At 45.0% G+C, this 22,711-nt stretch overlaps 1 protein-coding gene across 2 annotated transcripts in view; it reads left to right on the top strand.

Annotated features, from left to right (window-relative positions):
• Positions 1-21,969, top strand: part of dysf (dysferlin, limb girdle muscular dystrophy 2B (autosomal recessive)) — a 37,144-nt gene extending 15,175 nt beyond the window's left edge. Inside the window, exons 33-57 of one of the 2 annotated variants that reach the window (XM_061913085.1) lie at positions 3,506-3,687; positions 3,761-3,901; positions 3,975-4,004; positions 4,097-4,132; positions 4,213-4,254; positions 4,357-4,458; positions 6,637-6,798; positions 9,190-9,361; positions 9,434-9,507; positions 9,671-9,730; positions 11,321-11,419; positions 12,211-12,339; positions 12,415-12,570; positions 12,677-12,768; positions 13,066-13,236; positions 13,320-13,462; positions 13,756-13,895; positions 13,963-14,051; positions 14,114-14,209; positions 14,271-14,412; positions 14,476-14,575; positions 16,365-16,537; positions 16,634-16,743; positions 16,892-17,039; positions 18,936-21,969. In XM_061913085.1, coding sequence (XP_061769069.1) covers positions 3,506-3,687; positions 3,761-3,901; positions 3,975-4,004; positions 4,097-4,132; positions 4,213-4,254; positions 4,357-4,458; positions 6,637-6,798; positions 9,190-9,361; positions 9,434-9,507; positions 9,671-9,730; positions 11,321-11,419; positions 12,211-12,339; positions 12,415-12,570; positions 12,677-12,768; positions 13,066-13,236; positions 13,320-13,462; positions 13,756-13,895; positions 13,963-14,051; positions 14,114-14,209; positions 14,271-14,412; positions 14,476-14,575; positions 16,365-16,537; positions 16,634-16,743; positions 16,892-17,039; positions 18,936-18,992 — 2,846 coding nt within the window. In that variant the 3' untranslated portion in view covers positions 18,993-21,969. The remainder of the gene's footprint in view (positions 1-3,505; positions 3,688-3,760; positions 3,902-3,974; positions 4,005-4,096; positions 4,133-4,212; positions 4,255-4,356; positions 4,459-6,636; positions 6,799-9,189; positions 9,362-9,433; positions 9,508-9,670; positions 9,731-11,320; positions 11,420-12,210; positions 12,340-12,414; positions 12,571-12,676; positions 12,769-13,065; positions 13,237-13,319; positions 13,463-13,755; positions 13,896-13,962; positions 14,052-14,113; positions 14,210-14,270; positions 14,413-14,475; positions 14,576-16,364; positions 16,538-16,633; positions 16,744-16,891; positions 17,040-18,935) is intronic. The other variant, XM_061913086.1, reaches the window with a different exon arrangement.
• The last annotated feature ends 742 nt before the right edge of the window (positions 21,970-22,711 follow it).

The following is a 22,711-nucleotide window of genomic DNA, read 5'->3' as shown; positions in this document are numbered from 1 at the left end:
ACACAATCCTCTGTGCACGAGCTCAATAGATCAGCTTTGTGTATTCCGTCAAGTTTGCACATGTTTTAATATACCATCCATCCATCCATTTTCTACCCCTTATTCCCTTTGGGGTCGCGGGGGGCGCTGGTGCCTATCTCAGCTATAATCGGGCGGAAGGCGGGGTACACCCTGGACAAGTCGCCACCTCATCGCAATGTTTTAATATACACAAACCTGTAATAGATCAGGCCCTTAGTATTTTGAGTGCACAACTGCCCTCACACCAAGTATGGTCAAATTCAATACACTGTCACTATGCAAATGTTGCACTCAAAAATGATGACTGGTAGTGACTGACACCCACAATCATCGCCATCTTGGCGACATAGCCCAAGCTGAGGGCCTACAGTGGGGCAAAAAGTATTTAGTCAGCCACCGATTGTGCAAGTTCTCCCACTTAAAATGATGACAGAGGTCTGTAATTTTCAATATTGGTACACTTCAACTGTGAGAGACAGAATGTGCAAAAAAAAAAAAAAATCCAGGAATTAACATTGTAGGAATTTTAAAGAATTTATTTGTAAATTATGGTGGAAAATAAGTATTTGGTCAACCATTCAAAGCTCTCACTAATGGAAGGAGGTTTTGGCTCAAAATCTCAGGATACATGGCCCTATTCATTCTTTCCTTAACACAGATCAATCGTCCTGTCCCCTTAGCAGAAAAACATCCCCAAATCATGATGTTTCCACCCCCATGCTTCACAGTAGGTCTGGTGTTCTTGGGATGCAACTCAGTATTCTTCTTCCTACAAACACGACAGGTTGAGTTTTTACCAAAAAGTTCTATTTTGGTTTCATCTGACCACATGACATTCTCTCAAGCATCCATGTATCCATTTTGTATCATCCATGTATCCATTTTGGTATAAACTCAACTCGTCTTGTTTGGAGGAAGAAGATTACTGAGTTGCATCCCAAGAACACCATAACTATTGTGAAGCATGGGGGTGGAAACATCATGCTTGTGGGCTGTTTTTCTGCTAAGGGGACAGGACGATTGATCCGTGGTAAGGAAAGAATGAATGGGGCCATGTATTGTGAGATTTTGAGCCAAAACCTCCTTCCAGGGGCTTTGAATGGTTGACCAAATACTTATTTTCCACAATAATTTACAAATAAATTCTTTAAAATTCCTACAATGTGAATTCCTGGATTTTTTTTTCACATTCTGTCTCTCACAGTTGAAGTGTACTTATGATGAAAATTACAGACCTCTGTCATCATTTTAAGTGGGAGAACTTGCACGATCCGTGGCTGACTAAATACTTTTTGCCCCACTGTATATTAAATATTTCACAGTAATTGGTAAAAGTGGGACTCTAAATAGTGACTTTCATTTGCAAGTAGCAGCTAAGCAAACATCCACATAGACAGCAAGTATCCACTATCACCGTCTCACACACATCAGGCACGCTGTGAAACGCACGTGTACATTTTCCCAACACACTACCTTGTAGTTCCTGCTGAGGGCGCCACAGCCACAGTAAAGAACCGTTAAAAAAAGGTAATGAAGCTGCAGGAAAATGAATTTATGGCTATTTTACAGGATAGAAAAAGTTTTAATATAGAGTTATTAAATGGAGTAAATCAGAAGCACTGTGACATCAAGTTTTAAAATTTTAAACGTCAGTTCGCATTGTGGCATAAGTCTTTATATACAGTGATACTGCACAACAAATTTTGTCATCATCCTTAAGTTTAGGGATAGGATTGTGATGAGATGACTGGCAAACGTAATGCTTTTGTAGCAACACACACGGGGCACCGTCGTCTCAAGTCAAATACTTAAGACTTCATTATCACATATTCATAAAATGTTACTGATGGGTGAATGAGATGTTTTTGCGTGGAAAAAACATCCATCCATCCATCCATTTTCTTCGCTTATCCGAAGTCAGGTCACGGGGGCAGCAGCCTAAGCAGAGAAGCCCAGCTACTTGATCCAGGGGGATTCAGAGGCGTTCCCAAGCCAGCTGGCAGACATGGTTTCTCCACCGTGTCCTGGGTCTTCCCCGTGTTTTCCTACCGGTCAGAGGCGTTCGGGGGACATCCTGACCAGATGCCCGAACCACCTCTCATCTGGCTTCTCTTGATGGGGAGGAGTAGCAGCTTTACTTTGAGCTCCTCCCGAAAGATAGATCTTCTCACCCTATCTCTAAGGGAGAGCCCCGGCACCCGACGGAGGAAACACATTTTGGCCCCTTGTACCCGTTATCCTGTCTTTTCCGTCATAACCCAAAGCTCATGATCATAGGTTAGGATAAGGACGTAGATCGACCGATAAATTGAGAGCTTTGCCTTTCGGCTTAGCTCCTTCTTCACCACGACGGACCAATACAGCGTCCTCAGTACTGCAGACGCTGCACTGATCTGCCTGTTGATCTCACAATCCACTCTTCCCTCGCTTTAAAAAAAACCCCATAGGTAGTTGAACTCCTCCATAACCCGGAGATGGGACTCTACCCTTTTGCGGACAGGAACCCTAGACTTGGAAGTGCTGATTTTCATCCTAGTTGCTTAACATTAACCTGCAGTAACAGCTAAAGATCTTGGTCAGATGAAGCCAGCTGGACCAAATCATCCGCAAAAAGCAGAGACTTAATCCTGCAGACACCAAAACTGATTCTCTCAACGCCGTGACTGCGCCTAGAAATTCTGTCCATAAAATTTGTAAACAATATTGGTGACAAAGGGCAGCCCTGGCGGAGTCCAACCCTCACTGGAAACGGGTTTGACTTACTGCTGGCAATGCGGACCAAGCTCTGGACACTGATCATACAGGGAGCGGACCGTCACAATCAGGCGGTCCGATACCCCATATTCTCCGAGCACTCTTCACAGGACTTTCCGAAAGCCTCCTCAAGTCCACAAAACACATGAAGACTGGTTGGGCAAAAATAAGATTGGTTCCTTTTTTTTTTTTTAAACCAACAATCTTAAAAATGTGTGAGGTTGTGAATGCTGAATTGGGAATATTCGGGCATCCTCTGTATATTGAAGAAAGTATTCAGTTTGAGACACAGTTGCTCAATGCTTTCCTTTCTTCTTTTCTCACTTGACTACTTCTTATTTTCTCTCTTTTCCTAGTTTGTTTATGTTACACAACTCCTGCAGCACACACACACATACTTTCATAACCAATTCGGGCTATTTGTATTGCTGTTTATATGCGCTAATGTTCATCATGAGTAGGGCATTTGTTAGTACAGTGTGTGTGTGTGTGTGTGTGTGTGTGTGTGTGTGTGTGTGTGTGTGTGTGTGTGTGTGTGTGTGTGTGCGTGCGTGCGTGCGTACGTGAGAGTGTGTGTGCGCGTGCGTAACCTTTTGAGGTTAATTGAAGGCTGGTGGGTAAATGCCACCTAGCTTCTGTTTATCATGATTATAATGACTCCGAGTCCTTAGCGACCCTACATGTGCCTGTGTGTGTGTTTATTCAGCCATGTTTGTTCATTTGATTTCAGACCCCTATGCCATCGTGTCTTTCCTCCATCAGTCCCAGAAAACGGTGACGGTGCGTAACACCCTTAACCCCACCTGGGACCAGACGCTCATCTTCTACGAGGTGGAGATTTTTGGCGACCCCGAGGCCACGATGGCTAGCCCCCCTCATGTGGTGGTGGAACTTTATGACCAGGACACATACGTGAGTTGGACACCTGGTAATGTGTTTCTTGAATACATGAATACCATGTGATTTGGTACGTCCACCCATACAGGGGGCAGATGAGTTCATGGGTCGCTGTGTGTGCTTGCCTTCACTGACCCGCTCGCCCGGCCTGGCCTGGTTCCCCGTTCACCTAGGAAACAAGGACGCTGGTGAACTTTTGGCAGCGTTTGAACTCATACGCAGAGAGAAGGTCAAAGATGGTGTTGATATTTGCAATGGTAATGTCCACGAGATGCTTTAATGTTTTCGTCACTGATTGACAGGCTGCAGTTTACCACATTCCAGGTCAAGAAGTGAGTATGTCTGCTCCGCTTCTTCTTTTGGTGTTGATTATTTCTCTTCATTACTACTTTTAAATCATCTCGTGGCCATTTTCCCCACACAGGCTGACGTTTTGACCTCCAACCATGTTCTGAATGAGGTAAAGCATTACTGCTTCTCTTGTTTGACGCAGGAGACGTGCTTAGGATTTGGACTTTTACTTGTCTGTGTTTCCTTCAGTTGATGTTCCCAGCATTTCTCAATGAAAACCTGCAGCAATGGGTGGGTAACACTTGAACACCAGGAACAGAATTAGCGGTTATTTTGTGTGATTACTGATCATATTAAGTGAATGTTTCAAAACAACTTTGGTTCTTCTGGCAGCCAGACGAATCAGATCTTCCGTGCCTACCCCCTCAGAGGGAGCCGAATGTCTTCATGCTGCCTCAGGGGATCAAACCTGTCCTGCAAAGAACCGCCATTGAGGTTGGGCTGAGTCCACATGCCCCATAATTAAAATCTTACTTTAGGATGACTTGTTTTCAGATTGTCATGAAACCAATGCAAAATTGTTATTGTGATTTGTTGTAATGATCCTCCCACCGCCAAAAACATGCACCTGGGGATAGGTTGATTGGCAACACTAAATTGGCCCTAGTGTGTGAATGTGAGTGTGAATGTTGTCTGTCTATCTGTGTTGGCCCTTGGATGAGGTGGCGACTGGTCCAGGGTGTACCCTGCCTACCGCCCGAATGCAGCTGAGATAGGCTCCATCTCCCCCCGCAGCCCTAAACAGGACAAGCGGATGGAAATGGATGGATGGATGGATGGATACATTATGTATACAATATGTAAATCAGTGGTGCCATTTGTGTTTTGAAGGTACATTTTTAATTGGCCCCATGGCATATAGGAACCGGATTATAGGGAGGGGATGTTTAGGACCACAAAGAAAACAAAGAAAAAGGCCCTAATCCATGCAAAATGGCACCTGTAAACCAAAATGGACAAATACCTGTGTATATGTTTTTTGGGTGGCATTGATTATCAGACTTTGGGTGGTCGTGTCAAAGACCCTCACACTTAGGATGTCCAAAGTATTTCAAGTATATCATAAGCCCTCGGCATATTACAAAAATGTAATTAACTATATCAGGAACTCGTTCTTGTTGGGGTGACTGCAGAATGCAGAGACAAGAGACAGAGGGCAGGTACAATAATATTTTCATTCATGCAAATGATAACTAGAGCAGCTAGGAAGTGTGCAAAAATATTATCACCTTTCAAGTTAGCAACAAACAATGATGATCCAGTCTTGTCCAGAGGAACAGGGCAGGCATAAGATCCATCCTGATTGGCAACCAGGGACAAGTGAGGTAAGCAGTGCTCAGGCCAGAGGTGAAGTGGCAGGATATGGAAGCGCACAAGAAGTGAAAACAAAAGCGAGGGTACTGAAATAACACAAAGAACAGGGAAATAATAAACATAAGTACAAACTGTTATGAAGGTACATGACAAATTAATTATTAATGACATATATTGTTTGATCATATACTTTGTCACATATGACACAAAGTTATGTGGAAGATTTGTTTAAGACAGCATGGCATATGTTGACCTACATTAGATTGGATTTAACATCTTTAATGAACAAAATGTATTGTATTATGTCCTAAAAATCCTTACATTTTTCTGTGTGAGCTCTTGCTCTATGCCTGCAATATTCCAAGTATTAACTTTGACACCTATAACAAGACATGCAGGCTGTTTATTCTTAATTTTTTTAAATGCTAAGTATATTTTGACTGACAATGGAATTTAAGCTTGCGTAACAAAAACAATTAAATGTAAATCATTTACACACAATGTTATGTACAGAGAAGGGAAGGAGGCGACAACCAAGGCAGAACTGCAGCTCACCAGGTTTATTTAAACCTTTGATGATTACGTGGCGTGTGTATGCTACTCTAAGTGAATGGGTGAAGGCTATGTGTGGAATTAATAGTGTAAATGTTACCAGGGGTTGTTGTCTGTGAGTGTTGGATGTATCCTTCGTCGAATAAAGGGGGCAAGGCGAAGAGGCAGTCCGTAAACAGGCAAGGGGTAGAGGGTAGGAGCGAGGCAGCGTAGCAGCGTAGTCTGTGTCCGAGCAAGGGTCGAGAGGCAAACCACGATTACGGATGACAGGCAAGACACTGCGGGAGACACGAGGAACATGAATAAGGGAGACACGGAGAGAGCACAGAGAAGGCGAGCAAAGCATAGGGGAGGGAATGCCAGACGTGATGCTTACTGGGAAGATGAGCCACGTTCTGGCAAAGGTTCCTCGAGTCCGGTGGTATTTATGCCGCTCCTTCTCCTCAGGCCCAGGCGCGGTGATTAGTGGTTGTCTGCAGGCTTGTTGCTGAGTGGGCGCGCTGAGCTCAGCGTGAGCAGGGGCATGTCTGAACGCGATGTCAGCGGAGGTGCCGGCAGTACCAGCTGCCGAGGAAACGCGGGTTCGAATCCGCGCCGTGACACACAATTTTTCTGTTGGAAAAAGTTTGGACACCCATAATTTCACCTTTAAATGTACGCACCTTGAACATCCAGTATTTACTTACAAAGCATCCTGTGGCAGGTGAAGATACTACATGTGCTAAAAAAAAGCTCTGGTTTGTCCAGGTGTTGGCGTGGGGAGTTCGCAACCTGAAGAGCTTCCAGTTGGCCAGCGTCACCTCGCCAAGCCTGCAGGTGGAATGTGGCGGCACTACGGTCCAAAGCTGCGTCATCAGAAACTTGAAAAAGAAAGCAAACTTTGATGTCAACACACTCTTCATCGACGTGGTGAGATTTTCAGCTGCAAATGCGGCTAAAGCAATGCTTTAGGGTCACACCTTCACTCTCAGTCCATAGGTCAGAGGGATCTCTTTCCTTGGTCCCATGGAGCCTTAGGAAATGTAATAAATGAAAAGGGTGCACACATTTTTCCAGCTGCAGCTCTCAGAGCTTAATGTTGAAAATATCAGAATGCAATTACCACTCATCATACTCAATTGCATGCAAACATTTTTACATTCTCAAATGAATCATAAACAGTAGCACCTCATCCATCCATCCATCCATCCATCCATCTTCTTCCGCTTATTTGAAGTCGGGGAAGCAGCCTAAGCAGAGAAGCCCAAGTCCCTCTCCCCAGGTGCATCACCCAACTCTTCTCCGTGGGCGATCCAGAGGCGTTCCCAGGACAGCTGGAAGACACAGTCTCTCCACCGTGTCCTGGGTCTTCCCTGTGGTCTCCTACCGGTCGGACGCACCCTAAACACCTCCCCAAGGATGCGTTCGTAGGGCATTCTGACCAAAAACTTTTGGTCATAACCCAAAGCTCATGACCATTGGTGAGGATAGGGCCGTAGATCGACTAAAATTGAGAGCTCTGCCATCCGACTCAGCTCCTTTTCCACTACGACGGACCGATACAGGGTCCGCATCTGTACAGACTGCGCACTGATCCGCCTGTCAATATCACAATCCATTCATGAACAATACCCCAAGGTACTTGAACCCTTCCACTTGGGGAAGGATCTCCTTCCCCACCTGGGGATGGCATTACACCCATTTACGGGGCGAAAACCAAGGACTCGAACTTGGAGCTGCTGATTTTCATCCCAGTCGCTTCACACTCTGCTGCGAACCGATCCAGTGAGAGCTGAAGATCCTGGCCAGATGAAGCCAGCAGGACCACATCATCTGCAAAAAGCAGAGACCTCATCCTGCATCCACCAACGCCCTGACTCCGCCTAGAAATTCTGACCATAAAAGTTGTAGTACCTCAAACGAGCTTAATTGGCTTTGTGATGGAGCTCTTAACTCAGAACATTAATTCAATGTCTCCCATTGAAATTAATTGGTGCTTGCCCACCCCTCCAATAGAGCACAATTTTAACATGTAACATCCATCCTTCAATTTTCTAGCGCTTCTCCTTTGGGGTCGCAGGGGGTGCTGGAGCCTTTGGCTTGTAAAATGATGAACAAACTTTGAGACAATAAATACTGTGTAAAAACAATACAATGTACTACAAAAAACTACAGTAGTTTTATGAGATAATATAATAGTAATGCACAGCATTTAGCTTGGAGAGCAAACCTCTTCAGCAGGGGTTCTTAACCTTTTTGACCTTGGGGCCCAACTTTTCTACTGCAGAGGGGTCCACTCAAATATTTACACTGAATTAATAACCTTACACTTGATTTTAGACATATTTAATAATTATATCTTACCTACTTAGAGTTTACAGTCTTGTCAAATAATATGAAATCATGTATTGATCACAAAGATTCGATTAACCAAATATACTGCATAATAAGGGAGTCATAAATAACTGACAGAAAAATGACATATGATTATGCTGGGCTAAAATAACACATTTAATAATCAATAATAATGAATATTTTTCTTAAATAAACTGTCAATAAAATTAAAGTGCAAATGGAAATACAACATTTTTAGTCATAATTTTGGCACTTAAGAAACTTCTCCATGCCTTTGGCTCCAGTCTTTCTCTGTGTGTTTGAGATTCTCATTACTGCCAAAAGTGGTGGAAAAGTGTTTTACAACTGACTATTGCTACGCCCCATAGGGATCACAACTGAGAAACAGATATTTTTTGGCTGCCCTATGGAGGGCGCTTGCAGCCCAACAATGAGCCTTGGCCCAATGTTTAATAAATGCTGCTTTTGATTGATTGATTGATTGATTGATTGAAACTTTTATTAGTAGATTGCACAGTTCAGTACAAATTCCGTACAATTGACCACTAAACGGTAACACCCGAATAAGTTTTTCAACTTGTTTAAGTCGGGGTCCACATACATCAATTCATGCTCTACAGTACCTCCTTCCAGTTGCTTCTCCATCAGCCGTTTCTCCATAATCTCATGGATGAATGTCTGTCGTTCGGATATTAGTTCAACCTTCTTGGCTGGCATTAGATACCTCCTTCTTCAGAATGGTGCAGACTATTATTTATTTATTTAATTCAATGAATATCATCCATTTCTTTTTAGCATTGTCCTTCACGTTCACATTCTTCCTTACCATGCTTGGAAAATGAAAGTTATGTGAATCTGTAGCTATACAATAATATTTAAAAAAGTATTTTAGCTATTGTTGTATTCCAGAGCATTTGTAGCTCCGCTGCTTCCTGTAAAACAGTGGTGTTTTCTTTCTTGTCACAGAGACTCCCCGTGGTGGAGCTCTACATGCCCCCAATCGTCATCAAAGTCATTGACAACCGTCAGTTTGGCCGGAAGCCCATTGTCGGCCAGTGCACCATCCGCTCCCTGGAGAGGTACCGATGCTGCCCAGAGGATGAGGATGGGGGCCGGGCAGAGGCAGATGAAAACCAAGGTAAAACCTACGAGTGGGCGGGATCTGGAAGGAGGCAATGACTGAGAACTTGCACGTTTCTGCTTCTTATAGGTCAGATCCCCCATGTGGTCAGTGGCGATGCCTTCATCACTGTTGACGATGAAGAGCCGCTCATCTCACATCAGGTGACATCATTAAAATGCCTCCGCCAAGAAAGGTTTTCGGAAATCAGTCAGAGAGGTTTCTTCATGCTTTTGTGGCATCTTACCTATCACACTAACTCCTCTTTTTCTCACTGAGACTGGATGCTAACCCGTGTGTGTTTTTTGTGTGTCTGTGCACATGTAGCTTGCAGATGGAGCCACTTCCGCTATCATTAACCTCTCCGCCTCTAGCTGCAGCTTCCATGTGGGTAACAAACATTCAAACAAACACGCCAGCAATCTTGCCTGTAAACTAAATGTGTCACACTGTCACTAGGAGGCACCATTTAATGACAAAGCTAACGAGGGTTCAGCCCACAGCGTGCATAGCTGGAAAGTTCTTACTGATGGCGTTTATTTTAAGTGCGACACTGATGGATCACAGCGGCTATGCTGAGAGGAGAATGGAGGATGGAAGGAGCCGCCGGCCAGAGACGAAACACGACACTTCTTATATTGTGCTCTTGCGGTGGCGGCTCGGGAAAATAAGTCCTAGTGGAGAAATGAGGCCTTCGTAGAGAGCCGCACGCCGCGCCGTGTGGTTACGCGTGAAATTTGATCCTGCGTTTGAGCAGGAGACCATGCGCCTTGTAACATTCTTCCATGTTATTTATCCAAGCCAGGTCAATTAGAAGACTTAGCATGACCCGGACCAGACACACACACCACACACACACAAATGTGCGAGCACACATCCTGGCCTGTCGCAGTTGTAATTGGGGCTGATTTCTTTCTGTGTAAACAAAGATATTTGTTTTATTAAGGGTCAGATATAGAGGCCAGTCATATAAAAGGCTTTGCTTTCTATTTGGTATCAGCCAAAGTCAACAGAGCTGCTAAAGATCCTTTGGACCGCAGACTGTTAGCAAAGAGCGGCTTAAGGAGGGACACAGAAGCTAAAAGTTTTAAAGGAGGAGTAATATTTCAGCAGAAAAAGCAAAGGCGTGTGATGATCACCCACTCTTTCCATGTCTTCTCACAAATGTCTTCAATAAATCTTCACTCATGTCCTCCTCCATGATCGTCTGCTGTTACATATGTTGCTAACTTTTAGTGTTGTTGTTTGGTCCTCAGTGGCAATATTGCTGTCTTCTGACCGCACTTTGAGTCAGCTTCCATTTTTAGTGCCAAGCAGGAGAGAGGACATTTTGGCTGATGAGGGCACTCTTGTTTCTTTTGTGCCCACACAAAGGAACAAGTACATGACTTTTAAGGCCTGGGCGTTCCTCACTGGTATGAAGGTTGCCAGGCGGTGCCAGGTCAAAGTCAAATGGCTACATTAGGTAGTAGGGGTAGTTGGGTGGGAGGGCATGTTGATTGCTCCCCTCTTTATTTCTCTGCTTTGTAGTCGCTACGTCTACAATTTGACTTTGAGAATAATGTCCAAATCGAATGTGTGCTGACATTTTGTCAACTTGACGACGCTCACTCTCTCAAAACTGGGAAAACATAAAAGCTGACGGCTGTCGTCCAAACCACAGAAAGCCGTCAGTGAACGTTTGTGAAAAAGACGGTGAGCGCGGCCTCACATGACTCATGGCAGCGGCGTTCGCACTTTACAAGCTTGACTTTCACGCCAGCGCACATTCCAGAACAAAGATACTTCTTGTTTTCTGAAGGACTAAAAATCTTTATGTGGTTTGAAGGGAATGTCTCCTAAACATGTTAACAAGCGACTTCAAATCTGCATAGTCTTTTACTTTGGACTATGCTGATTTCTCAGAGGACACACTTGTATTGATTGGCTGGTTGACTGATTGATCAGGATGATGACCTCTGATTGTGTCCACCATAGGAAGAAGAATTCATAGACTGGTGGAGCAAATTCTACGCATCCACTGGAGAAACAAGGAAGTGTGGGATGTACCTGGAACGAGGCTTGGACACTCTGCAGGTCAGCTGGTGTGTGTGTTAGCTATAAGAGTTTTGTCTTTCTTCCAGCTATGTTCTCGTGTAGAATCAGGAAGTAAATGTCAGAGGAAAGCCCGGAGCTGTCCTTTCCCCTATCTTCCTATTAGCTCATCTGCCTCGTCATGGCAATTTCTCCCCAGACAAACACCGCAGTGGGAACGATTCAAGGAGGTCTTTTCTTTGTCGTCATCTGTGCTCATTCTTAATAATAATAATTATAACAATGAACTAGATTTATATAGTGCTTTTCTAGACACTCACACTTGCACCCAAGCTGCCCTGGGGTAGATTGGCGGAAGCGTGGCCGCCACTTTGTGCCTACGGCCCCTCTGACCACCACTGAACATTCATTCACTTTTATACTCCAGTGTGAACGGCACTGGGAGCAACGGTGAAGTGTCTTGACCAAGGACACAAGAGCAGTGAGTTAGATGACAGAAGCGGGGATCGAACCTGGAACCCTCAAGTTGCTGGCACGGCCACTCTACCCACAGTCCTACGCCACCCCTCTCTCTTTTCTAGTCAAGGGCTCATTCCTCCAGTCGCCCCCGCTTCCCCAGTCGTCCCTCTAGTCATCCCACTTTCTCAACATAATATAGGTCCTACCTGACCTTTGCCCTAAGAAGAAGGTTTTTATCGTTGTAATGAGCCCACTCAGGTCAGCGTGGCAAGGAAATGAGAAAATGAGACAAAGTTTCCAATGTTTTCAAACTGCAGTACCTTCTATCACATCCGCCCTCCTGCTTCACACAACATGCCATTTGTTGTCCTCAGGTGTACGACAGAGAGTTGGAGAAAGTGGAGGCTTTTGAGGGTCTTTCAGATTTCTGTCAAACCTTCAAGCTGCAGCGAGGAAAGACGCAGGAGGAAGGACAAGATCCATCAGTGGTGGGAGAGTTTAAGGTAAATCTTTTTGTCTCCTTCTCTAATAACAACAACGCACTATAATTTACAAACGTCATTGCTGCGCCTGGACAGGGTATGTTTAAGATCTATCCCCTGCCGGAGGACCCCTCGGCGCCTTTACCCTCAAGACAATTCAGGAAGCTTCCTCCTAACGGTGTGGAGGAGTGTTTGGTCCGCGTCTATGTCATCCAGGCTCAAGGACTGCAGCCCAAAGATGCCAATGGAATGGTGTGCTCAGTGACACTCGTGTGAAAAAGACACACATAACCTGTCTTTGTACGCGCGTGTGTGTGTGTCCTTGTGTGTGTGTGTGTGTGTGTGTGTATTTATTTAGTGTGACCCTTATGTGAGGATCTCACTGGGGAAGAAGACCATCAACGACCATGAAAATTACATCCCCTGCACACTGGAGCCTGTCTTTGGAAAGTAGGTGAAATCATGTTGAATGAAGAGCATCATATAAGAATGAATTCAACATCTGCTGAGACACCTGTACGGGGAGCTAGACTAGCAGAGATTACATTCATTTGCATTGTGTGGCTGCTGTTAAGACAGAAATGTCCTCATCAACAGGAAGGACAAGGTTCTGCTACTAAAAATCCAGCATGTTGTCCTTGCAACAATTTAGAGCTAAATGTGACTTAAAAAACAAGTTTTCTCTTGAAAAAACAGGACACTTGAGGACAACTAAGATAAGGTTTTCATACAGTGTTTCTTGTGCAGGATGTTCGAGTTGAGCTGTTCCCTTCCCCAAACTAAGGACCTGCGGGTAATGCTGTACGATCACGATGTTCTCACCAAGGACGAAAAGATTGGTGAGACGGTGATTGACCTGGAGAACCGCTTCCTGTCCAAATTTGGAGCCGGTTGCGGGCTGCCCATGTCTTACTCCCTGTGAGTTTTAACTGTGCATCATATTTGGGTACACCTCTTCACCCCTCCTGGCCCTCCTTTCACTCCTAAATATGGCCCGTCAGCTCGGGCGTCAACCAGTGGCGAGACCAGCTCACTCCCAGGCAGCTGCTGTCCAGAGTGTGTGAGCGGCGGAACCTGCGCAAGCCCGTCTATCGCAAAGACACGGTCCATTTCAGAGGGGTGCAGTACAGTGCTGTCGACCTCGGTGAGATACATCACTTAAACGGACTGCAATGCTGCTCTGTGGCTTTGTGCATTGTCATGAAGAGACAATCTAGTGAGGTGGTAAGGTGGAGTTAGAGCACAGGGGCGCTGACAACATGGCACATACACACATACACACACTGACTGCTTAATCACACCTTGCATCATTAAAATTTACATCAGTGCATCTGTGAATTTACTGAATTGTATTTGGTTGTAAAAAAAACAAAACTACTTGCACAATCATTTCTGTTTTTTTGTGTGTTTGCTGATCTTCTGCTGTGTTGCGTTTAGAGGATGGTCACATGTCCAGACACCACTTGGGCCCGGTTGAGGAGCGTTTGTCGCTCCACATCCTAAGAGAAATGGCTCTGGTTCCGGAACACGTGGAGAACCGAGCGCTGTACAGCCCGCTGCAGCCTGACATAGAGCAGGTATGATATTTCCTGTGTGCATCTCCTTCTAGCTTGTGATTGGCTGTTGTTTACCACCACTTCTCAGGGACGTCTATTGATGTGGGTGGACCTGTTCCCCAAGTCTTTGGGACCACCCGGACCCCCCTTCAACATCACACCGCGCAAAGCAAAGACGTATGAGCACAATGCAAAAAGATAAATTAAAATAAGTTATTGATTATAATTGATGCAAACAGGTTTTTACTGCGTTGCATTATCTGGAACACCAGTGATGTCATTTTGGATGATGTCAGCGTCACTGGGGAGAAGATGAGTGACATATACGTGAAAGGGTGGGTGCAGAAAAAGGACAGTGACACCGAGCACCACTGACCGTCGTGTTATTGTCTTTAGATGGCTGGATGGACACGAATACAACAAGCAGAAGACAGACGTCCACTACCGTTCGCTGGACGGAGAAGCAATCTTTAACTACAGATTTGTCTTTCCTTTCCTCTACCTACCCGCGGAGCAGCTAAGTGTGGTTGACAGGAAGGTGAGAAAAGAAAGTGGCCGTGAGAGACGTGTTGCGACGTGACGTGTTTGTCTTTGTCTCCAGGAACATTTCTGGAGTTTGGACAAAGCCGAAACTAAACTGGCTCCGAAACTGACCATCCAGGTGTGGGACAATGACAAGTTCTCCTTCGACGACTACTTGGGTGAGACTTGTTGAAGGACAGCATGCACATGTCACTGTAAGGCTCATTTGCACAAGTGGACAAAAGGAGGTCGAATCTTTTACCTCATTACCACATTCTTGGTGGTAATGGAGCTGGCAGTGGCGTTTGATAACCTTCTTGCTAAATGGACCTTCTTTTTCACTGAGCTCAAACACTTCTTTTTGCGCCAGCTTCGTTCTTTGAGCGTGACTCGAGGAAGAGGAAGATGAGGAATCCAGACTCTGATATGTCACCGTGTCCTGTCGCTCAGGTTTATACTGCTCGTAGGCTGTGCGGCGGCGTGGCCACCTCAAAGCATTTCTTCCATTCCCGCTTGTCTTCAGCTCATCAGCGCGACCACTGCCTTTCTTCATCCTCGTGCACGGTGTGAGGGTCAGACATTTTCCTACAGTCGAGCACTCGCGAACCCTGGAAAAACACTTCCAGTGGACTTGTCGTCTCTCTCCAGTCGTTCATCACGCCGCAATTCCTCCATATTTAACATCAGCTGCCATCAAACTGTCCTAATGTTCACCACGGGATTCCGCAAAAGTCCGTAAATATGGAAAAAGGGTCTGACGCACTTCTCATTTTCCATCCATTCACCTTCATAATCCGCAACATCGTCAGAGACACTTTTGACCTTTTTATACGAGCTGTATCTGAAATGGAATACTTCCGTCGGTACACTTCAATAAGTACGCTGTGTACACTGGACCTATATTTGTGAGTGTATGAATGTTAACAGTTACTGTTAAGGTCAAAATTCATGTCATTGTGCACTTACCTGAAATGTCAATGGCAATATTTTCCTTCAACTTCTCTCCTTTAAATTATACATTTCAACCACTCAACGCAGCATTAACGCAGACATTTAGATTATCCCATAAAATATCCTCCAGCTTTTTCCCGCCACACTAACCACAGTGTGTGCGTGTGTGTGTGCGTCATTCGTTTTGCCATAGTTAGTGTGAACGTGCCTATGCACTCCAAAGACTATAAGGCTTTATTCAAATACTACTCCTCCACCTTTGTTTTTGCCCTCCCTCCTTGGTTTTGCGCGTTCATGTCAATCAAGAGGCGTTGAAATTATCCGCCAGGTAGGGGGGACAGGCAAAGTACCTTCCTTAAAGCGAAGTAAGCTTGCAGACCTCCCTACACTACATCTAGTGCGGAAAGAAAGATGGCAGACCAGAAACCCAAAGAAGCGTACAAATGTAAGTAATAAACGTAACTAATAATTTTTAGAATAATGACACCTGTGGTTTTAGTCGGACTTCAAACTTTTGCTAATGCAAGTAAATATTGGCTTCAAACACAAACACAAACACACAATGAAACACATTACACACACCGTAAGATGAGGCACCAGCACTAGCATATATCGCCAAAAATGTTGTCTTCTAATTGGTCTTGTTCTTAATAAAGACAGGAGAAAAAAAAATAAAAAGAGCACAAGCAATCCGAACATTGTGTGTGACAACATCTTGAAAGTATACACACATTTTTCGCATCCGTCCTAACGTCACTGTTGGCAAACAGCAAGGGTTGATGACGTAGCGAGACTGGATTAACGTTCGTATATGCATAGGGACGTAATTGCAATACTTCGCCACGGCACTAGATGCTAGAGCCAAGGGAGAGGAAGGAGAATTCGTATTGAGCACAAGTGTAAGTACAGAAGTCTGCCAGTTAAGAAACAGAAAGAGACACATTTCCACCCAGTGGCCATCTTGGAATTGTTTGTGGTATCTCCTATGTGCATAAAGACATGGCGGTATCCCCTCAGGTCACCTGGTGATGGACCTCAATTACATGATGCGTCCAGCCAAGTCGGCGGAGAAGTGCGACTTGGGTCTGCTGGAGCAGCCAAGCCAGCAGCTGGTGTCTCTGTTTGAGCAGAAGACCGTTAAAGGATGGTGGCCTTGCAGCCGCGAGCAAGACGGACGCAGAATACTAGCTGTGAGTGGTCTTTCAGGACGCCCGCCAAACAATAGATGGCATGCATATGCTAGAGTGACATGCAGTGACGTATGCTGACATGTGGTGGCGCTGCAGGGCAAGGTGGAGATGTCTCTGGAGATTGTGACGGAACAAGAACATGAGGAGAGACCAGCAGGTTTGGGTCGAGACGAGCCCAACATGAATCCTCACTTGGAAGAACCTCTGTGAGTCTCTCGCTCTCTCTCTCCCGCACACACACACACACACACACACACACACACACACACACACACACACACACACACACACACACACACACACACACACACACACACACACACTAACTTGCTGCGTGCCTTCTGATCCTTTAAGGCGTCCGGAGACCTCTTTCCTGTGGTTTTCGTCCCCCTACAAGACGCTCAGGTTCATCTTGTGGAGACGCTTCAAGTGCTTCATCGTGCTGTTTATTATCCTCTTCCTCATCTTCCTCTTCCTTGGGGTCTTCCTCTACTCCTTCCCGGCAAGTTTGTCAGTGTTGTCTGTGTTTTCAGGCACGTGAAATGCCTGCGAAAACGCGTTTTTAAACATTAATTTTGATGTCAAACTATCACTTCTGTGTTTTTTTAATGAAATATAAAACATTGTAGCAGTCCAACAAAATTTGTTAAAAGCTCTCCTCAACCACAGGTACTCACTGTTCCTCTTGCCTCAATGCTGCCTCGAATTGCAAGACAGGGGTCAGGGGCGCCGAAAAAAGCTCGCTAGTTAGCATCAGCTTGCTACCTTACTTGTTGTCGCTTGTGTTCTCTCTCCGAGCCACAGCGTTGACGGCTTTCTACTTGGCTGCCAATATTTGGATGATTACAATCCTTCCAGTGAGAGTTGGACTCTGCCAAGGCTGCCCTTCGTCACCGATTCTGTTTATAATTTTTATGGACAGAATTTCTAGGCGCAGTCAAGGCGTTGAAGGGATTCGGTTTGGTGGCTGCAGGATTAGGTCTCTGCTTTTTGCAGATGATGTGGTCCTGATGGCTTCATCTGGCCAGGATCTTCACCTCTCACTGGATTGGTTCGCAGCTGAGACTGAAGGGTGGAGTGCCATTTCTGGGTTGGGGAAGAGATCTTGCCCCATGTGGAGGAGTTAAAGTATCTTTGAGTATTGTTCACGAGGGGGGGAGAGTGGATCGTGAGATAAACAGGTGGATCGGTACGGCGTTTTCAGTAATGGGGAAGCTGTATCGATTCGTTGTGCTGAAGAAGGAGTTGAGCCGGAAGGCAAAACTCTCGATTTACCAGTCGATCTACGTTCCCATCTTTGGGTTTGGGTTATGACCAAAAGGACAAGATCACGGGTACAAGCGGCCAAAATGAGTTTCCTCTGCCGAGTGTCGGGGCACTCCCTTAGAGATAGGGCGTGAAGCTCTGTCATCCGGGTGGAGCTCAAAGTAAAGCTGCTGCTCCTCCACATCGAGAGGAACCAGATGAGGTGATTTGGGCATCTGGTCAGGATGCCACCCGAACGCCACCCAAGGGAGGTGTTTAGGGCACGTCCGACTGGGAGGAGGCCACGGGGAAGACCCAGGACGAGTTGGGAAGACTATGTCTCCCGGCCTGCCTGGGAATGCCTCGGGAACCCCCAGGAGGAGCTAGATGGAGTAACTGGGGAGAGGGAAGTCTGGGCTTCTCTGCTTAGGCTGCTGCCCCCGCGACCTGACCTTAGATAAGCGGAGGAAAATGGATGGATGGATGGATGGATGGATGGATGGATGGATGAATGGATGGATGGATGAATGGATGAATGGATGGATGGATGCAATCTGAACACCGTTGGTTCCAAACCAGTTGTAGTTCTAGAGCATTTACTAGTAACCAACGAGAAGGTACATTTTTGACGTCATTGATGTAAACAGAGGTCACAAAAGCAGAAGTATATCACCTGAGGGGGCATGGCTATAGGATAAAGTTGCTAAATTGGAAATGTTTTTCTGAGTTCTTTGCATGCATGTTATTAAAATATACATTACATTTTCAATGATAATAATGTTAGTAAAGTATCTTCTAAAAAACGTAAAGATTCTGTGTTGCATTACATGAGACATGTATGTTACATGTGTGAATTTGTTTTTGACACTTACATAATGTAAGTGTCAAAAAGAAAGCCAACAGAGGTTGGTAGATGAGAATAAATCTAAATGTAAAATACAGTGTAGAAATGCACCTAAGTGCAGGAAATGTAGTCTTGATTTTCAAAATGTTCTTACAGGGCTTGCATGGGAGCACTGCGTTCCAATAGAAATATTCATTTTTTTTTGTCAGTTTTCTTCTTTTTTCTCGAAGGGTGTGCACATGCCTGGTTTTGCAACAAAAGATCACGGAACAGGAAATAAAATTGTCTCGTCTCTCCTGTCTCTTGCAGAACTATGCTGCCATGAGGATGGTGGGCCCGTTTGGACCGGCACGGTCCGCAGAGTGACCGTAGAGCGCTTCTTCATTTCCTGTGGACGGATTCTGTCAGAACCTTGTCTCGGTTGTGCCTCACACTCCTCTTTACCTTAACGTTTGCTCCACGGTTGCTTTATTGGCGTCATCCCTCATCTTCTTCCTGTCATGTGTTTATGCAGTGAGGAACATTCATTGAAAAATAATAACTGCTTATTCTTTTGGAGTGTCACAAATTTTCTTGTCCCTGTAACTGACAAAAGGTCTATCGCTGGAAAAGTCTGACTTTCTTCATCGGCCTTGCTCTCTCCAAAGTGGACCCGAGTGGAAAAGTTGACGTAGTGGTCCCGCCGGCGCTTGTAAACAAAAGTCACATTGAGCACTCAAACGCTGGAAAGATTTTAGCGAGCTTCTCGTCCTGCCAGGTCCAACCAGTTAGTAACCGCAGAGACCAACGTCTCACCAAAACGTCTGACCCGCTGCTCGGTTCGGGTCCCATGCGACTGCTTGTTGTCTCTCGCATTTATCGGAACGTGTCAATGGGACACGCAGGAATAAAGCCAGACTAGGTCTGAGTAGGGACCTGACCTTGTTAACTAGTTGTGATTTGTGTGTCCCAGCGCTCCAAGTGAGCCTTCTCGCCTCCTGTTTCTTCTCCATGCCTGCTGTTGCCACATCCGGCCTAGTCTTCTCCCGCTCTCCTCATCCTTGTCTCCTCTTCCTCGGGGTGTTGTTGTGGTCATCGTGAACTGCAGGTGAACCGATGACCACAGCGTGTCTGTCTGTCTGTGTGTGTGTGTGTGTGTGTGTGTGTGTGTGTGTGTGTGTGTGTGTGTGTGTGTGTGCGTGTGCTGCACAGTGTGGGTGGGCTGTGGTGAAGGTCTGTCTTTACTCTCAAATTTCCCATTTTCCTCATTCTCCTGTGTCCTTCCCCTCGGTGCCCTTTTTTCACTTCCCGTCTACCTTGAAGGTAGCTTGAAGATGAAAATCCTCTTCATCTTTTTTCCTGTCTTACCGACAGTCACTGCATACGTGCCGTACACAAACAGACGTATAGTGGATGGATCAAGGTTCCCCAGATGTGATTTTTGCGTCTGGTTTCATTCGAAACAAGCAAGGACGCACACGACATCAAATGGTTGCGGCTGGTGAACAGGAAGTAGCTTTATCACAATCATCGTTGCACATGTGTGATGTGACTCTAGCTGCGTCTCAAATTGAAAAGGGTCGTCCTTCGCCACATGGCACTTCAAATGTTGCGGCTTCACAACATCGCAGATTTAAAAAAAATAAAATGTTGTTTTTAAAGCATGTTCTAGGCGCCAGCGCCCCCCGCGAGCCCAAAAGGGAATAAACAATAGAAAATGGATGGATATTCTACAATTTTTGGTCTTAAATTAAGCTTTTTCGATCATAAAAATGGCAAAGTAAACAAAAAGAAAACCCATCAATGCCACAGTAGCACTGGCCACTAGAGGAGACCTAACCAATCAGAGTGTGGTTTTCAGTATAGAGGCCACTGACTGGCGCAGGCTCGGGCAGCATTACTGTGTTGGATGAAAGGAGTGTAAAGGTGACTAAAGATTGTTATTTCATGCCTGCAGGGCTCTTTTAATGTTAAAAAGCATTTTGGTTGGAAATATATTTTTTAATAACCTGACTCTCGCCAGATCCTTGTAGTTCGCTGAGCTCCACACAAGGATCTGAGACTTCTCAATAGGAGATGTATTTCAGAAGGCGGGCCTTGTAAAAAAAATCATTGTATGTGATTGGATAAACCACTTGTCCGTTATCTTGAATGACTTGCTACTTCAACCACTCACATCCAAATCAACCCGTGTTGCTGATGAAAGACGCTGAGAAATCCAAAACAGAACAGCCGACATATTGGATAGTGACAGAGTGAAAAGTTAGAGAACTTTTACTGAAACAACGCAGCAATGTCAGTAGACGATTGATGTTCGACAAAACAGTTGCAGTAGGAGAATCAATGTCAGCACACGACTCTTCACTGCATGCCGCCATTGTTGTTTGAATAAAACAGTCACTTCGGCACTACATCACATCTATGAAATCCCGCCCGGTGATCCTGATTGGTTCATTATTTTTTGCTATCTCGCGGCTGTGTTGGATCCACTATGGATTGAACTTTCACAGTATCATGTTAGACCCGCTTGACATCCATTGCTTCCGGTCCCCTAGAGGGGGGGGGGGGGGTTGCCCACATATGTTGTCCTCTCCAAGGTTCTCATAGTCATCATTGTCACCGACGTCACACTGGGTGTGAGATTTCCTTGCCCTTATGTGGGCCTACCGAGGATGTCTTAGTGGTTTGTGTTGTGGTTTGTGCAGCCCTTTGAGACACTAGTGATTTAGGGCTATATAAGTAAACATTGATTGATGTTTGACTATCTTGAAGGAGTTTGCACTGCCCTAGATCCCAGATCCTTGTGTGGAGCTCAGCGAACTACAAGGATCTGTCGAGAGTCGGTTTACTTTTTTAATGCTCTATCTATGAAAATATTTGATTTCTAATGAATAATTTCTACTTTGCTGTGAACTGTCAAAAACCAGTTAACAGCAATAAACAAGGGACAAATGTACTTCCATTTGTACACTACAGTAAGTACACTGTAAGTACACTATACGCTGTATAAATACTGTAGTGCCTTAGTGTGACACTTCTTTTCCTCCTCCTTTTTGTTCATCTGGTTCTTCTCATCATTCTCTATCTTTCTTTTTTCTTCTTTCCTCTCCTGTTCATCACTGTGCAGACAGGTATACAAACAATAGTTCACCATATTTCACATATTTATGCACTAAACATGTTTTAAGTGTGAGTGCACTAATGGAGACACAGCCATCATGTACAGTATGTCTGTTTGTTTATTGGTGGCGGCGCCTCATTATAGTTAGTTTGACAAACAGCCACTTTCAAAGGTGACATTTCAGTGTGCTGCTATTTGTTTGCTGTTGCCCAGACCGCCACAATAAAAGCCTTTTGCACGCTGTGCTCCTCTCATTAACTATAGCAGTCAGGAATGCTGAGTGGAAAAAGCTGTATAATTTAACAAGATGCTAATCAGGGGATTGTGGTATGAAGTCAGACACCACGCCACCACACCTCTTCCTCTGGGTCATCTCCAACCTTCCTCATCACATCTGTATGGCATCCTGTAGGCCGTGCCATTCTAAAAAAAAAAAAACGATGGTGCAATAGCTGTAATTTTCCCACGGTACATCTCTGCGTGCCTCACGTCGCGACCTTTGCCCTGTCGACGGCGCTTACTAGCTTTCAAATGAGTGGGAAGGAGCGCAGTGAGCGTGAGAATTCAACATAGACTTATTCTGAAGGGACTTTTAAAGGAAGTCAGTGTGAAGTCATGGCTGACCTTGGTCGGAGGTCATTTCAGGGATGTCGCACACGCACACACGTCCCCACTTCCTTATGTCCCATAAAACATCTTAGTATTCATGATTTTTAGTAGCCGCTACAATGACTGTGTGTGTGAAAAGGGAAGACGTTCCCACACACACAATTGTTATTTTGTGTTATTTTAATCAAATTAGTATCAGTTAAACGTATAATTGCGTGTCGGACTTGAGATACTTGACTGGCTGTGTTGAAAAGTAAACATTGTTGCAGCCACAAAGGTGAAAGTGTGTTCCTTTTTTTCACACGTCAGCGACATTATAAACTTCATTACACACCGTGATGATTGCCCTATAAATGTTAGGAGTTCATAGTTGTTT

The sequence above is a fragment of the Nerophis ophidion genome, linkage group LG10, assembly GCF_033978795.1.
Source record: "Nerophis ophidion isolate RoL-2023_Sa linkage group LG10, RoL_Noph_v1.0, whole genome shotgun sequence".
In the NCBI taxonomy this organism is placed as follows: domain Eukaryota; kingdom Metazoa; phylum Chordata; class Actinopteri; order Syngnathiformes; family Syngnathidae; genus Nerophis; species Nerophis ophidion.
This window is presented reverse-complemented; position numbering and strand designations above follow the sequence as displayed.